Here is a 13481-nt window from a genome sequence, read left to right on the forward strand (position 1 = left end):
TACTGCTTCTGTGACTGGAGCTGATCAGTCGAAAATCTGGGTAAGTCCAATTTTTGTGTTGTATCTAATATTTGTATATATATACCATTAAACAAGAGGAAATGACGTACCTGGACACGGCGTCTCCGCGCATGCGCGGGTCTCCCTACTTTTACCAACACAGCTGTTGCCGCCATATTGATCACTACATGTGCGCGTGCGCGTCTTGGTCCCGCCGCCACAGGTGGCGGAGCAGTCTCCCCAACTCTGCCACTCTTCCCAGCTACCAATATCTGCAGATGGGAAAATGGGGAAACGGTACCGCTGAGAAACCTCAAGTTGAGGGTCAAAAAAAGTATCTCTGAATCACTGGCGACCTCGCTACGACCGAGTGATTTGACAGCGCGCTCAATTAATTTTTATCGCAACTAATCTTTTGATACTTTGTGCGTTTTATTGTCTTTTTAGTTATATTTTGACATTTTGTCAAAAAAGTCAAGAGTAATACAAATAGGACGCAGCGAGGTCGCCAACGTGTTGCGGGTCCATGCAGTAAAATAGGGGCTTGCTGCGACCTACCGATTTGACATAGCCCTCAATGAATTTCGTAGATGATAAACTAATACTTTTACGTCTTGCGTCTTTTGTTGTGCATAATGTCATACTTTTACATTTTGCATGAATTCCCATTTATGATGTCAACGGCTACACAAATCCAATTAAGGTTGCACTAGTACTTGCAGTGAAATCGCAGCATGATCGCCGCCCGAGTGGAATGGGGCCTTATTGAGCGTCCGATGACCTCTAATTTATTCTCATAATATTCTTTAAATGATATCGATCTTTCGGTGCTCTCAATCATACTGTTGAAGATGAATTCCACTTTCTGTTAACATGTCCCACGTATAATGAAGAAAGACAGACACTTATGAATGTTATCACCCGTAATTCAAATATAACTTTACTATCTAAGACAAGCTCAGAAACGTTCAATTTACTTATGTCATGTCCTGACGCAATTTCCTTGTACATAGGTCAATACATATCTGCCCGTTTTCTCAAAAGAAATCGATTAATCTCTGACGCAAGCAATTGACGTTTCCTTTGTATCATGTGATATACTTCATATATGTATTCTGTATTACTCTTATTGGATACCGTAGTGTGTAGACTTAACTTTTGTAGAATTCATTAGCATTGTTAATAAGCAAAGACTTATATGTCTTGATATTTTGTACTACCTACGAACTTGCCATACATTGTACCCGTTACAGTTGTTGTGCAATAAACTTTGATTTGATTCTTTCATTGATCACCAAACAATTTCAATGTGTCTTACAATCATCTCCATGGTCTTCTGGTAATCTCTAAAGAAAAGTTTCAATAATCTCAATAACCGATGATTTGTATGGTATAACTTCTGGTAATAATAGCAATCATATCATTTTGCTCACGTTTATAAAAAAATCAGTAGATCACTATTTTAGCGGTATGACGTGGATAGCTCCCTCCATCCATTGTCAGCTGTGGATGGACTTGGTGTAAAGTCTGTTTCCAAGATTATTCAGGACAGTTGACGGTTGTAGAACACGCAATTTTTGAGTGCTTGATGTTATCAAATCAATTATTCATCCCCAACACTTCTCCGCGTGCAGTCGGAAATACATGACGTGTTAACATAGATTGCCAAAGCGACAATCGCAAAACTGATTGTTTCAAGGTCAGATATCAATTATTTATCGACGAATGACGTTGCTCTTATTTGTGATCGTGCAAGACGTACATTGACCCTTTGGTTGGTAACAGCTGTCTCTGTAGAGTCAGTGTGAATTGTTTCATTCTGGATACGCTACCTTCAACGATTCTTTTACTATGTAATGTCATATGTGATGCCAATAATGTTATGAAAACAAACAAACTAACACAAACACTTCTTGTTAATGTTATCTAACGTTATACACCGCACATGGCATCATTTCGGCACACGTTGTATTTGTGAACTGCTTATCGCGCCATCGGAGCGTGAGGTTCTAAGTCTTAGTACGACACTTTTGTGACATGGGTTTACATACCAACAGAGCTGTACCAACATGAGTGAGAAATTGTACCATCGTTGCGGGAGGACCTAGTAGTATGTAATTCTAAGTAAGTTTATAATGCTCATATGCATACCGACAGATCTGCACCCGTCCCTGTCCCATGTAGCGGACCTACAGGAGCAGCTCATCGCGCCATCGTAGGTACAGGTTTCCTGGCAGACATGGCCGCTGATGCAGGCGTCCGGTTCCGAGGTACAGTCGGATCTCTGAGGGAGAGACAGACAGGGTTTGCAAAGATGTAAGAAATACTGAAAAAATATCTGAATGGTTATTCAAACACGCCTAGCTTGGAAATCAGATGAAAGTCAGATGGTACAAAGTTTGTAACTACGATGATCAATGAGCACCTTCATAGACATGATTCTACAGGTAGTTCAAGATTCATAGTTAAACAGTTTTATGCAGTTAGTTTATCCCTAAGAATACACCCTATATGAATCAGTCCCTTATATGTAAGCTCTGATGATGTCCTAAATCGCCTTCTAGTCACAACCACCAACGTTGACATCTTCCTTCATAAATGTTCGTCAGCGAAGACAAGACAAGACAAGTCAAAGATACGAAACCCATACATTTTTCGATCCACCGGAGTTAAGACCTACCGAATCTGCGTCCGAACTTGTCGGAAGAAGGCCGTCAAGGGAAAGATCGTGCAGCGAGTCGTCGACATCGTCGTCCGGATGTTCCTCCAGATCGTCTCTCCTGATGCTGATGCTACACTCCCGAGACGTCTGGTCGTACTGGAAGGAGGCGCAGGAGGCGTCTTTAAGACACAGTTCGTGGCACAGCAGACGGTGAGGGATGTCTACCAGGGTCCTGTCCAGAGCCACGGCACGGGAAAACGCATTTGTTGCCGGATTAAAGGCTGCTGTCGCTCCAGAAATTAACAACAGTGTCACCAAAGCCCCGCTGAAAAGGCACCAGGCTGCCATCTTCGAGGAAAACGGAAAACATACTGTCCGTGCCCAACAAAACCTTAGTAGAAAGATCCTGACCTTTCCTTAAAGTGGGCGCCTCTAGCCATTGTGTCAGCGTATTGAACACGACAAATTTCCGAGGCCTTTGTTATTACAGAACAGCAATGTAATCGACTTTGACAGATGATGGATTGTACACAAAAAGCGCAGAGGCGCAATCAGTATTAGTCACGCATTCTGTCGCCCAAGTTCAAGTTGAAGCTCTTAACTCTTTGTGTTCTCTGAATCTCATTGTGTTGATCAGAGTGTTATTGTGTCTCCAGGGACGGAGTCCTACCAACTAGAGAATTGTTGAAGTGCAGATAGCAGCACGATGTACCAGGAACCGTCCACGTTGAAGAATAGTGCGTGTCTACATTCTAAAATCAAATGTCATGATTTTCAACAGCGCAAAAGTTGAACGTTACGTTAATTCTGTCGAACTGGTACAGGCCATTGCTTATTTTGATAAGTTGTTGTGGGTTTCGGAATGAAAGACGAAACAATAGTCATCTGTCACCATCTTATTTATTATTCTCACGTATGTACCTGGAACTATTCACAATGCTACTGACGTCAATGATGTTATTGTCATTAATGTGATTAGGTATGCATCTGGGTCTATCTGATAACAAAACTAGGCCGGAAGTGACAAAGAGGAATACGTAGTACGTAATATGTTTTAATGTTCGATATAATGAAAATCGGCATAAATACAAATTAGCTTAGCCCATCAAGAGCTCCGATAGGAAATGAAAAGTCTTTACATTATTACTAGATAGGTACACTTAAACAGTCACACTAGAGCGCAATTTTCACGCAGTGATTCTCTCATTACAGCATATTTACATTCTGAATATACTTTTGCAGTCTAAATGTGCAAATTCTCAAAAAGTTGTGCATCTAGGGATGTTTCTATCGTGGCATAGCTGTTGCTACATTATCGCTGGTAAGGCGAATGACTACGACTAGATATAGGTTAGCGAGCAAAAATCTCCTTGTTATTCATTTACTTATCGGTTGTTTGGTTGGTTGGTTGGTTGGTTGGTTGGTTAAGTTGTTTAGCACGCACAGCCAGGGCAACAAGCTTGTGGCTATTACAAAGGGATAGCTCTGCAAACTGAACAATTCCATTGTTGGTCACTTTACAGTCATTTACAGGAGCCACATCTACAGCTTCTGTGTCCACAATGTTCAAATGTTGTCTGGTGCCTTCTTATACATTCAACTTCATCCATATCAAGGAATAACTTGTTACTGATATCAAACAACAGAACAATTCACTACATTTTAGAAAATTCATTTTCCATACTGTTATAATTACCATCGTTGCTAGAAAGCATTTCTATAAACCTGTCCTTGCCACTAGTTAGCCCATATGTATTTAGGACGTGCCGAATGCTCTTTTTATTCATGTCTGTTATGTTGACATTTGTGTCTAATACTCGCAGTCCTTGACCTGCTCCCTGGGCCCCGGACTGTCCGCGCAGTCCCCCTGGTAGTGAGGAGACGGTGAGTAACACCTCCGGGTCCGGCGCGTTTTCCCTTCCTCATCACAGTACTCCCATTCTAACCACTCAGCCAGCCAACTGTTAGCTGGGATCACAGCAGAATAGACAATTAAATGATTAAATCATCGTCATCATCATCATCATCATCATCATCATCATCTTTATCATCATCATCATCATCATCATCATCATCATCATCATCATCATCATCATCATCATCTTTATCTTTATCATCATCATCATCTTCATCATCATCTCATCATCTCATCATCGTCATTTTTCGGGTAATATCATGTATGCAATACAAAGAAATTCTGTAAGGACAACAAAGCGATTGCAGCTATATCAACATACCAAATGATGTCAGAAGAATACATTCTTCAAGATACACACTATACAAGAATGAAAACCTTTTTTTCGGACAAAAGAAAAATTTCTTTTGGTCCCTCAATCATAAAAAATTCTACGCGTTTGATCTCTTCAGTGTGTAAATAATATTGTGATCGATGGCAAGATTGATTTCACATAGGACTGCTAAGCCATAGCCTAAGCTGTAGAGATGATATCAATTACGATTTTACAATGGTCAATATTGACTAAAGGAGCCCATACACAATATTGACCGAAGGAGGCCATACAGGATTGATGGCTTCACAATAATGATAGCTCTTTTGATGTATGTCCTTTGTAAGTCAGTTACTGTATAAATAACTGCCTGTCACATGAGCAATGATTGAAATGTAACAATGCTAGAGTTGATAATGCAGATAAAGTCATCAAAATCACAACAGGTCATAAAAGACTCACGAACGCAGCGCACAAAGGCCAGGTTGCTTGCGTCACACAGCTCGTCAGCCAATGAGGAGTCCTCCTCGTGTTCGCACATGCCCAGTAGCGGTTCCTCTCCGGTGCACTTGTACTTGCCCTTCGCCACCTTTGACCCCGGCGGTGGGTGGTAGTGATCTCCCGACATCCTTAGGTCTGAAGACAAACAAACGAGGATTTCTTTGCAAGAGGAGTGAAGGAGGCGGTCTACATTAGGGCTCACAGACCTACTTTGAACAGAGACGGGGGGCGACACAAGTTATCTGGCACGTATGACCCGTTCCAGGAGTAGACCTGTCCATTCCGTGAACAAGGTTGACGGAGTCAGCCGAAAATTTGGGTAAGTCCCAATTCATTCTTGTGTTGGACGTAAGTTTAGTCCTTAATTCATAAGGAAAATGTGTATTGTTATTTTCATTCGATGATTCGAAGTTTTGACAACTACAAACATGGCTTTGGCAGGGTGACATTTGGTGATCCTTGGGCTTGATATGAAGAGCCAGGAAAACGTGAATGTACAAGTCAGTGTAGTTGTAGTAAATATTCTCGTCTTAAAGGCACAAATTTTAAGATCAGGATAACAAGTTAAACTCACCGTGCATCATGACCTCATGTATCTCCTTCCCGGTGAGTTTCCTGTCCCAGAACCGGAGCTCGTCCAGAATAAAGTAACCGGTGATGCCGAAAACATCATCTTTGTTATTGGGAGCTGCTATCGCCAGGGCCGTAAACTCGTCCTGATGTAGAATTGATATAATTACAAATCATATATGAATAAGCAGGCATGTACGTCTACAATTAATTTTTTATCATCCTCAGTAACACCTCCATTGTACTGGAGCGGCGACCTCGCTAGGACCGAGCAATTTGATATAGCGCTTAACGAAATCTAAAGCTAAAAAAGGAATCTTTTTGCGCTTTGTATGTTTTGTTGTCTTTTTAGTCATACTTTTGGTACATTTGCAAGGTATGCCAATCGTGAAGTCAAGGGGTACACAAATCCAATTCAGGTCACTGTAAGGTTGCAATGTGATCGCCCGTCTAGTGGAGTGAGGGGCGTAACTTGTAATGGTTTCAATAGTTAAGCTACTAAAGGATTATCTAAACTTCAAAATAAAATGACCAAGATGTTCCACAAGAGATAACCAATCAACACAGTACGACAAAGTCTCAACAAATGTCTTTCCCCTGCTTACCTCCTCCAGTTCCCGCATCCTCTTCCCTGAGAACCTCTGTTTGACCTCTGTGCTGTTGACGTGGATGGTGACGTCACACGGAGGCTTCCAGGTGAACGCCAGGTGGATCCAGACGTGGATGTCCATCTCGAAACTAAACTGTGGAGTGTTGGATGGATAAGCCAAGAATATAATATAAATGTGATTTCATCAAAAGCTATTAAGACAAGGGATGTAAGAGTAGAGACTACAGGCCTATTATAATCATCATCATCGTCGTTCTTATCGTTCATCTTTACAGATGTGGATCGTATACGTAGTTCATTCTCTTGCATCGTTAGGTAACAGGTGCTTTCCAATCTAGTTTGTATGTTTCAATCTCAATGCATGTACATCTTTGGGATAACATGAGGACGTCCAGCGTCTGCATACCCACCGTGCGTAGCGATAGTGCTCCTCCCATACTTGACCATTTAGGTGCATGGATCGAATTAGAAATGAACATACAGAGTATCTGCTCTTGTAATCGAGTGTAGATTTTCAGGAACGTACCCGTATGCGTAACAATGCGATAAGCTTCAGTCAGGCAACCTCCCCAGGAATCTTTGAAAAGCGCCACCAGGTGAAATGTATTCCTGGCTAAATAGATAAACTGAAACTGAAACCTCTTTCATTTCAAATTTTGGCAAGAAAATTGCCTTTATGCCACCTTGATGCACGCCATAGATGCACACTGGCAACCCGATTTGATAAGTTTAGAGTTTAGAGTTTAGAGCGTCCCCTTCAGGTCTCGACCACTGATCGAACACCAACTCTCTCTCACCGTGCACCAGACTGTGCTGTAGTTCTGGGTGACCCAGAAGGACGGTCCGTCCGGCACGTCGTAGTAGAAGTTGAAGCCGTACGACGCCTGGGTGTGCCCGCCCGTGGACAGGAAGTACCGGTCCGTCTCCTCCGGCTTCTCCTTCAGGTGGATCCACATCCCGATGGTGAACCCCTGACAGGGGGGTGGAGATGACATAAGTGAATTTAGGCTAGAAAGACTGATTCTGGAGACATTTTGCAGATATGTGAATGGTTAGGAAAGAAATGCCGGGGCTCAAACGCCCAGGTAAGGAACCGGATGAAAGTCAGATAGTAGAGTTAGTTTATCCCCAAGACTGCACCCTACATGGATCAGTCCCTTATCAGTAGACTCTGCCGATGTCTTAAATCACCTTCTGGTCACTATAATTAGATGATATATAACGGTATTTAGGGAACTGTCATTAAATTGGTTAATGCACAAATTAAAAGCACGACGATGCCGGCGACAATTAATAGTCTCATAGTCATCATCATCATCATCATCATCATCATCATCATCATATCGTCGTCGTTGTCGTCATCATTATCGTTATCCTTATTCTTATCATTATCATCATCACCACGATAATCATAGTCATAAAGCCGGCGTCACAATTCATGCGAGCGCCGGCCGACTTTGTAGATCGCCCGAAGCTCGCCGAATTTCAAAATCGCCCGAGCGTCGACCGTATTTTCCAATGAAAATCTCGGGTGACGTCCGTCGAACACTAAAAACTAAAAATCCCCCATAAGATGGTACCATCTCTTGGACATGGATGAAGTCAGTATCGACTAACCTGGTAAAAGGCCTATATTTGGATCAACTTTTATTTCTAAAAATCGCCCGAAGCCCGCGTAATCGACAGGACGTCGGCCATACTTCGGCCGAAAATGCACATTTGAAGCTCGCCAAGACGTCGGCCGAGCTGAATTTCTTATTTGTGACGGGGGCTTAATCACAGTCATCATCATCACCATCATCATCACCATCATCATCACCATCGTCATCATTATCGTCGTCATAGTACATATATGTCCTTGCATTTCAACATATCTCCCTCTGTTTCTCGCTCATATCATAATCAAAGACTCAGTTGTACATTCTGTTCAGTAAAACAAACTCACGAACCTCCGGGCAGTTACTTGTGCTTCCCAGACACGTTCCGTCCAGGAGGTCCGTCTTGGCCCACTGATTGTGGCCGTTCAGGAGCAGAGCCTGACCGACCACTCCGTCCGTCAGACCGGCCCCAGCGAAGGCGCGCGCAGACGGCTTCCCCACGATCTCTGTCCGTCCGTTTTCTTCACGTACTTCATCCATAGGCAGGTACATAGTGTTGCCGAGTAGCGCTGAAAGAAATGAGGTCTTCGGTCGTCATCTTGGTAACGCTATGCTACAGGGTATCCTACGTTAAGAAGTCAACCTCAATGAAAAGCGGTCACCAGGCCGAGTTTTTTTATGAATGAATGAAGGATCTGACAAACAAAAAAACAAACAAATAAAGTAGATTGAACTCATCTAATGGGTTTGATTTGACATGAAGACTCTTTATTGATGCATATCGATGTTTTTCAACCTTTTTTCACATCCGTATCCACAACGTTACATGTGTCTGTCACCATCTTTTCTCAAGAACAATGAACAGATAAACATATTGAATGTACTAAAACCGCAGTTGTGAAACAGTTACCGTGTGTGTAGACGCTGTTCAGCTGCTCCGACTCGGGACTGCCGCAGGTTCTGCTGGGATCGCCGGTGCAGGGACGGCCGCAAGCCGATGGGTCCAGTTCTTCGTTCCTGGCATACCCTCGTCCACACTGACACGCATCACCGTGCTGTTTCGGTTAATATGTGGGGGTAATGATATGAAAGTTATTAGAAGGTTACTAGGAGTTCTAATCAATTAAATATGTGTTCGTTAGGCCAGCATTATGTATTCTCCAAGCAGAGGTTACGGTGGGAGGGGTCTAGTAGTGTCCCCGATTTCTTCCGAGTGCCTCCGTCTACAGATGAAAGAAATCGCGGTCATTATAGCTATATATATACCAGCTCCCCGACCGTAGCCTCTGATTGAAGCTCGAAAATAAGCATTATGCGCCCAAGATGTTTGGTATGCACTGTAACTTTAAACGCGTTTCTTTTATAACGAGAAAATAAAAAGTTACATACTGTCTTCTCTCTCGCCCTAACATGTGCCTTACCCAGCCCTCACCCTACTAAGTATTCAGGCAGCTAGACACCAGAGTGCGGTCGAAAGACGAATGACACAGTCTACAGTCACGTTTACTGTACCTTCTAAGTGTTGATAATAATCTGGACGTACCCGAATGGCGGCATATTTGAACCCCCGCATACGACAGAAGGCCAGACAGTCTTGAGGAGATGGTGACGTCATGGAGGGTCCGTTCAGAGTCGTGTTCCAGGCGTCTGCTGGGCTCCTGTCACCCGGGTCGTCACTAAAGCAGCCCAGGCTCATTATACCTGGAGCTGGACAGCGCGAACGTACGTTACACCTCCATTCTGCTGGGCAGCTGCGACTTTACCGGGACAGAGCCATTTGACAGAGCGCTCCACGAATTTCATAGATAAGACATAATCTTTACGCTTTGTGTTTTTTGTTGTCTATCAGTCAAACATTTTCATTCTGATATTCCAATTATGAAGCCAAGTGTTACAAAAATCTAATCTAGGTCGCAGCGAGGTCGCCAACCTGTCGCAGTCTAGCTATAGTGAGATACCCGCGGCCGCTTAATCTAGAAGAGTATGGGTGACAAGTTGATCTAAAAATACGCGGAAGTCACATTGCCCTATCAGCTACCCATAAAGCATTGAGCTTCGCCTCAAAGTTTAGCTCGAGTTGTACTGAAGGAAGAAGAAGTTCGTAGTCGGCATATAGAGCCCACTACGTATCAAGGATATGAACTTACCAGAATTGACCTCCACGTCCTTGAATCCAAGATGGCGGCACGCCACCCTCCCGTTCTGTTCCGTCCACTCCCCACACAGCGGCCTCCAGTAGCCGTTCAGCTGATCCCAAACCTCCATCCACCCGTCAGTTACGTACCGGCCTCTTTGCAGTCGAACGAGAGCTTGAAATGGATGGACAAGAAGCATAATTATAAGGAAAATTTGTTCCGTGATCTACAGTTGAATATCAAAAGAACATTTTCAATCGTACACTGGTCTTGACGAGATCAAATGGAAGAAAATATTTAACGAAAACTCGTTTTTCTGCTCTTGAATGGGTCGAAGAAAAAAGATTCTTACTTGAGCACTCTCTGCTGCTCATGCAGGAGGTTTTCTCCCTGCGGTTCCCCGGACAGTGGCCCTGTACGGGACAGGAGCGGGTCCGGGTTCGGGACGACCCACACCGGGTACACTTGGTCCAGCTATTCCACTCGCTCCATTCTGTACATTAAAGAAACAATTATCCTTTATTTAGTTGAAGTACTATGCTGTTTCAAAAGGTGTAGTGAGTAAGAAAAGGCAATTGGACTAAATACTACGAAAAGATCTAATAATATATAGCGTTATCTTACGTGACATATTTACATTATACTAAAGCTACAACTAGACAGATAGACAGACAGACAAACAGAGAGATCGACAGATGAACAGACGGACAGACAGGCAGACGCACAGGCAGACGGACGGACAGACACACAAGCAGACAGCTTTATATTGCAAATCCCGTTGTTGATATCTGTCAGGTGATTTTACCTGGACATTTCTTCTTCTTGCAGAGCTTGATGTCCACGCGCCTGCCGACACAGCTGGTCCCGCCGTACTGGTCCGTACACGAGCGGGTCCGACTCTTGGTCCCACCGCCGCAGCTCACCGAGCAGTCCCCCCACGGGCCCCAGGCTTCCAACGTACCCACATCTAAACAAGACGATGATTATTCAGTTATATCTTTTTTACACAACCAACACAAAATCGAAGATCTCATACTTCCGTGAAACAATTAAAGTTGTTGTAAATCTCATGACAAAATATAACCAGGGGGGGGTTTCAATCCTTAATATAACACAACCATGACATGTCCATTTCACACATTGCATGCTCCATTTTCGGGCACATGTCATCCTCGGGTTCCGTTCATTTCCTGCCAGCCTGCAGAAAACATTTGGACGCCGGCCAGCTCAACCTTCACATCCTGCCAGTCTCCAGCTATTACTCACCCCGGCAACAAACGTTGACCAGGACCATCAGGAACAAAGCTGAACACACACCAAAACAAACAGAAAAAAGACAGACCAAGAACAATTCTAGAACTGTCCTGTGGCTTACATTAGAACAGATCATCATGTACGCAAATGTGTATGAAACATCGACACACAGCTAGAATAATGACGGCATGTTTTGCCATGAAAACTCGAGGAAGACCTACCGTGTTAAGAATAAGATTCATGAAGGTTCAATATTGAGCCCAACGAATAATGTGCACAATCATCGTTACCTTTTAAGGCTTTACACTCTCTACACATGTGTTTTGAATGCTTATCTCTGTGATCTTGAAATTACGACGACCTGGCGTTGCTGTGAGAGGCACGCGATGTTGAACGATTAATCATGTAATATGTCTATCATCAATCCTGACCTATCATGGATCAATTGCAACGTATACATTTCCTGGTGGTCATAGCGACATTTCTTATGCCTTTTAGAGGTAAAAAAAAATTTCGAGCCCCGAACTTTTGAATTCTTAGTTTTTACCGATGCGCAAGTATGGATTGTATGGATGGATTCAATATGCAATGTAGCATGTAAGTAAATATGAATTAGAAGTACTACACACAGTAATTCATTCTAGTGAATAGGCAAAGTTTGACGTTGTGCTTTTCCCGAACTTTCGACCTTTTGCGAACTTTTCTAGCTGCTACCGATGCAAGTATGGATTATAGATGTAAAGTTTACAATGTAGCGTACGTGCAAGAAGATACGAAGACCATGCAGTGAAGTTATTTCTAGTGAAGAGGAAAATTCAGCCTGTTGGGCGGCCTATTTGTTCCTACCGACATGACTGCATTCCTGCCTGTCCCATGTAGCGGACCGGCAGTTACAGTCCGTGGTGCCGTCATAGCTGCACGTGTCCCCGCACACATGGCCGTTAACACACGCGTCAGGCTCAGAGTAGCAGGATGATTCCTAGAAGGTGACAAAGGAATCTTTACCATAATTATATAATTGGCATGGACATTTATCCGGCGGGTTACATGTATATACACCACTTTGAAAAACAGTATGTTTCGGAGACCTCTACTGAAGCACTCCCATGAATTGACCCGGTACTAGGTGTATTGACACTAAGATATGCAGAACATATGTAGCAAATGTACCCCGCAAACACTAGAACTTAGAGACGAAAAACAAGAGTCATATGCATCTTAACTTAGTCCCCATTTCCCCTAGACGGCGGTTTCTAGGCGACCGTACAGCGACTTAAGTAGTGTGGCCCTTAATTTTATGATTGGAATATCATTTAAGATCTCAATTCTTTGGTTACTGAGCGAGCAGTTGTAGCCTCTAGTACAGTGAAAACAGGGTTTTACCGAGTAGGCTGCCATGGGAAGAACATTTCCGACGTCCAGATCGTGCAGCGAGTCGTCCACTTCATCCCCGGGCTTGTCCTCCAGTCCGTCCCGTGAGGTGCTGATGCGGCACTCCCGAGACGTCTGGTTGTACTGGAAGGAGGCGCAGGACGCGTCTTTAAGACACAGCTCGTGACAGAGCAGACGGTGAGGGACGTCCACCAGGGTCCGGTCCAAGGCTACAGCGCTGGAAAACTCGTCATGCCGAGGATTAAAACTCGCACTCACGTCTGCAACGAGCAGCAGTGCCGCTAAAACACCACCCATGACATCCACTCCCTCCATCATTGAGGTTAAGTCACTACTCGGGACGTATTTATACGCAATTCGTGTGACAGTGGATATAAAAGATGATTCTTGAAAACATCTTCTCATTGTATCAGGGCATCATTTCCGACAATTTCATGACCCTGATGTCGCTTCCAGGACTACACTTGACAAAGACCGACGACAAGTCGAGTTTGGATGAAAGAATAGATGACATAGATATGCATTAGTCAT

At 43.6% G+C, this 13481-nt stretch overlaps 1 protein-coding gene across 1 annotated transcript in view; it reads right to left on the reverse strand.

The window, feature by feature from the left end:
• LOC136440625 (uncharacterized) overlaps positions 1 to 13269 on the reverse strand; it is a 23400-nt gene extending 10131 nt beyond the window's left edge. Inside the window, exons 1-16 of the mRNA XM_066436700.1 lie at positions 12942 to 13269; positions 12405 to 12537; positions 11110 to 11271; positions 10657 to 10797; positions 10317 to 10478; positions 9713 to 9876; positions 9080 to 9224; positions 8521 to 8738; positions 7369 to 7542; positions 6567 to 6704; positions 5966 to 6107; positions 5353 to 5526; positions 4480 to 4630; positions 2681 to 3068; positions 2152 to 2284; positions 111 to 272 (exon numbers count right to left, since the gene is read on the reverse strand). Of these exons, the coding sequence (XP_066292797.1) occupies positions 111 to 272; positions 2152 to 2284; positions 2681 to 3068; positions 4480 to 4630; positions 5353 to 5526; positions 5966 to 6107; positions 6567 to 6704; positions 7369 to 7542; positions 8521 to 8738; positions 9080 to 9224; positions 9713 to 9876; positions 10317 to 10478; positions 10657 to 10797; positions 11110 to 11271; positions 12405 to 12537; positions 12942 to 13268 (2914 nt within the window). The 5' untranslated portion in view covers position 13269. The remainder of the gene's footprint in view (positions 1 to 110; positions 273 to 2151; positions 2285 to 2680; positions 3069 to 4479; positions 4631 to 5352; positions 5527 to 5965; positions 6108 to 6566; positions 6705 to 7368; positions 7543 to 8520; positions 8739 to 9079; positions 9225 to 9712; positions 9877 to 10316; positions 10479 to 10656; positions 10798 to 11109; positions 11272 to 12404; positions 12538 to 12941) is intronic.
• Between the last annotated feature and the right edge of the window lie 212 nt (positions 13270 to 13481).

This window comes from Branchiostoma lanceolatum, chromosome 8, assembly GCF_035083965.1.
Source record: "Branchiostoma lanceolatum isolate klBraLanc5 chromosome 8, klBraLanc5.hap2, whole genome shotgun sequence".
Lineage (NCBI taxonomy): Eukaryota > Metazoa > Chordata > Leptocardii > Amphioxiformes > Branchiostomatidae > Branchiostoma > Branchiostoma lanceolatum.